General features: G+C 40.7%; 1 protein-coding gene across 1 annotated transcript; it reads left to right on the top strand.

The window, feature by feature from the left end:
* Positions 1-216: 216 nt before the first annotated feature.
* Positions 217-739, top strand: LOC127196130 (60S ribosomal protein L23a-like). Its single transcript, XM_051153697.1, has one exon. It carries the CDS (start codon positions 217-219, stop codon positions 646-648), a length of 432 nt encoding a protein of 143 aa, XP_051009654.1. The 3' UTR covers positions 649-739.
* The last annotated feature ends 2,704 nt before the right edge of the window (positions 740-3,443 follow it).

Here is a 3,443-nt window from a genome sequence, read left to right on the forward strand (position 1 = left end):
TAAATATTTTAGAAATCCATTGAGTTTCTGAAACCTGACATTTCACTCCATCTTTTCTCTAAAAAGGTACTGGTAATAAAACACATATTTCATATGATTCACATCAATATAATCACACAAAATTCATTCAACATGTCAAGAATGCTTAATAATTTCTGATACTTATGTATTAATAAGAATTAGGGATGAAAACATTAAGATGCTCTTTTTGCCAAGATGGTGCCAAAAGTGAAGAAGGAAGCTCCTGCCACTCCCAAAGCCGAAGTCAAAGCAAAGGCCTTGAAAGCTAAGAAGGCAGTGCTGAAAGGCATCCACAGCCACAAGAAGAAGAAGATCCACACATCACACACCTTCCAGCAGCCAAAGACCCTGTGGCTCCAGAGGCAGCCCAAACACCCTGAAAAGAGCACACCCAGGAGAAACGAGCTTGACCACTATGCCATCATCAAATTCCCCCTGACCACCGAGTCAGCCATGAAGAAGATAGAGGACAACAACACACTAGTGTTCATTGTGGATGTCAAGGTTAACAAGCACCAGATCAAACAGGCTGTGAAGAAACTCTATGACATTGATGTGGCCAAAGTCAAGACCCTGGTAAGGCCGGACAAAGAGAAGAAGGCGTATGTTCGACTGGCTCCTGATTAGGATGCTCTGGATGTTGTCACCAAGATTGGGATCATCTAAACTGAGTCCAGCTGGCTAATTCTAAATACACACTTTTTTCACCATAAAAGAATTAAGATGTCACCATCAAGTTACATATGTTTAATTGAAATTATATTTCACGGAAAATGAAATTGAAATGGTATCTTATATAAAGAACGTTCTTCAAAACCACAAAGAAAATAAGAGAAAAGCAAATACAAAAGAAGTCTGGAAAGACTGTTTTTAAAAAAGTAATGAGCTTTACAGACTGACTGAAAACATCAAGAAATCCTCCAAAGGATATTTGACATTTGGTCAGCCAGTCAGAAGAGACTTGGCAGTTGGTCAAGAGAAATATAAGTCAAAACTTCCCCTCCTCCATCATACAGTGCTCTGGAATCAGACAACAGCTAGCTACTTCTTGGTCTCAAAGTCGGTAACTTAAACATTTGGCTTTATGATCTGGCTTAGGTTTCCTTTTCTTTCAGCCTGGAAAACATGTAGCTCCCACTCACACAGGATTTGGGGAAGACTACAATGATCATGCCAGCCATCGACATTGGTCTTTACTTTGGCCAGTGTCTGGGGCAAAGTTGTCATGTCTATCACTCACTGTAGAAGTCTGAGCTTCCAGCCAAGTGTTAGGAAGCACATTCTGCTGTAGCAACAGACTAAACAGAGGAAAAGGCAGAGTAAGGAGAGGTAAGCTCTTCCAAAGGCAGGGAAGGATGAAAGGAAGGCATTTCCAAACCATAATCAGAGAACACAAGAGCCTAGATCATATGCATCCTGGTGGATGGCAAGATTAGTAGAAGTATAAATAACTATTTTCTAATTAATGTTTTGTCAGTATGTTTTTTATGAATTTGCTTGATGCTTTAACTTGAATTTCTCATGGACTACATATGCAAATATTAACTTCAAAATAAAAAAATTTTAAAAGCAGTCTTCAAAGGCTAATAACTTAAATAGCAATGTAAGACTAATTCATCCTTTAAAGGCATTTCTATATAGGCTTCCTGGTAAAAGAGCAAGTTTTAGCACCACCATGTAAGTTACAGAGGAAAAAGAAAGTGACTACTTTTCAGATCTCTGTTTCATACCTCTCTCTCTCTCTCTCTCTCTCTCTCTCTCTCTCTCTCTCTCTCTCTCTCACACACACACACACACACACACACACACACACACACACACACACACACACCATTACCTGGCAAAAATATTTTTTTTAATTTACTATTCACAAAAGAACAGAACCCCAACAGCCCAGACTCTAAAGTCAACAATTAATAAATGGGACCTCATGAGGCTGAGAAGCTTCTGTAAGGCAAAAGACACTGCCAACAGAACAAAGCAACAGCCTACAGGCTGGGAAAAGATCTTCACCAACCCTACATCTGATAAAAGTCTAATATCCAAAATATATAAGGAGCGCAAGAAATTAAACTCCACCAAACCAAATTACCCAATTAAGTAATGGGTCTCAGAATTAAACAGAAAATTCTCAGCAGAGGAACATCAAATGGCTTAGAAACAGTTAAAGAATTGCTCACCATCCTTAGTCATCAGAGAAATGCAAATCAAAACGATTCTGAGATTCCATCTTATACCCATCAGAATGGCTAAGATAAAAAACTCAAATGACAGCACATGCTGCTGAGGATGTGGAGAAAAGGGAACACTTCTTCTTTGTTGGTGGGAGTACAAACCTGTACAATCACTTTGGAAATCAATCTGGCTCTTTCTCAAAAAACTAGGAATAGGGCTACCTCAAGACCCAGCTATATACCACTCCTTGGAGTATACCCAGAAGATGCTGTACCACACTACAAGGACATATGCTCAACCATGTTCATAGCAGCCTTATTTGTAATAGCCAGAACCTGGAAACAACCTAAATGTCCCTCAGATGAAGAATGGATAAAGAAACTGTGGTACATTTACACTGTGGAATACTACTCAGCTATTAAAAATGAGGAGATCCTGAAATTTATGGGCAGATGGATGGAACTGGAAACTATCATCCTGAGTGAGTTAACCCAGATACAGAAAGACTCACATGGTATATACTCACTTGTAATCAAACACTAGCCCAAAATGGATGTTCCATGAAAGTCTCTGCTAACCAGGAGATTGGGACAGATACAAGACCTCCTATTGGGACTCTAGGTGACAGAAGTATGGGAGAATGAGGAAATATAAAGATCCAGAGGGTCCTAGAAACCTATAAGAACATCATGACAGGCAGATCTGGACCCAGGGGTGTCTGCTCAACCGACTGCACCAACCAAGGACAATACATGCAGTAAACATTGAACCCCTACTTAGATCTAGCCAGGGACAGGACATGCTCCACAGTTGTGTGGAGAGCAGAGACTGACTCTGACATGAACTGTGGTGCCCCATATTTGACCACCTCCCCATGGTGCGGAGGCCTGGTGGCACTCAGAGAAAGGCTAAGCAGGCTACCAGGATGAGACTTGATAGGCTGTGACCTTAAGGTGGGGGAGGCGGTCTCCTTCTGCCACAGACCTTGGGTAGGGGAATGGGCTTAAAGTGGGAGGGAAAGAGGGAGGGAGGGAAAGAGGAATGGGAAGAGACAAGTAAGAGGATGACCATTGAGATGTAATCTGAATAATAAAAAAATACTATTCACAAAAGAATACAATTATAGCCAATCTAGGCCAGTACATTGAGGAGCTGGGTGAACTTTATTGAGAAAAGTCTGTTGGTGGTTCATGAACTTCTTTACTTTAGTTCAGTGACTGACTCTAAGTTGGTCTAATTCAGTGCTT

The sequence above is a fragment of the Acomys russatus genome, chromosome 12 (genome assembly GCF_903995435.1).
Source record: "Acomys russatus chromosome 12, mAcoRus1.1, whole genome shotgun sequence".
NCBI lineage: Eukaryota > Metazoa > Chordata > Mammalia > Rodentia > Muridae > Acomys > Acomys russatus.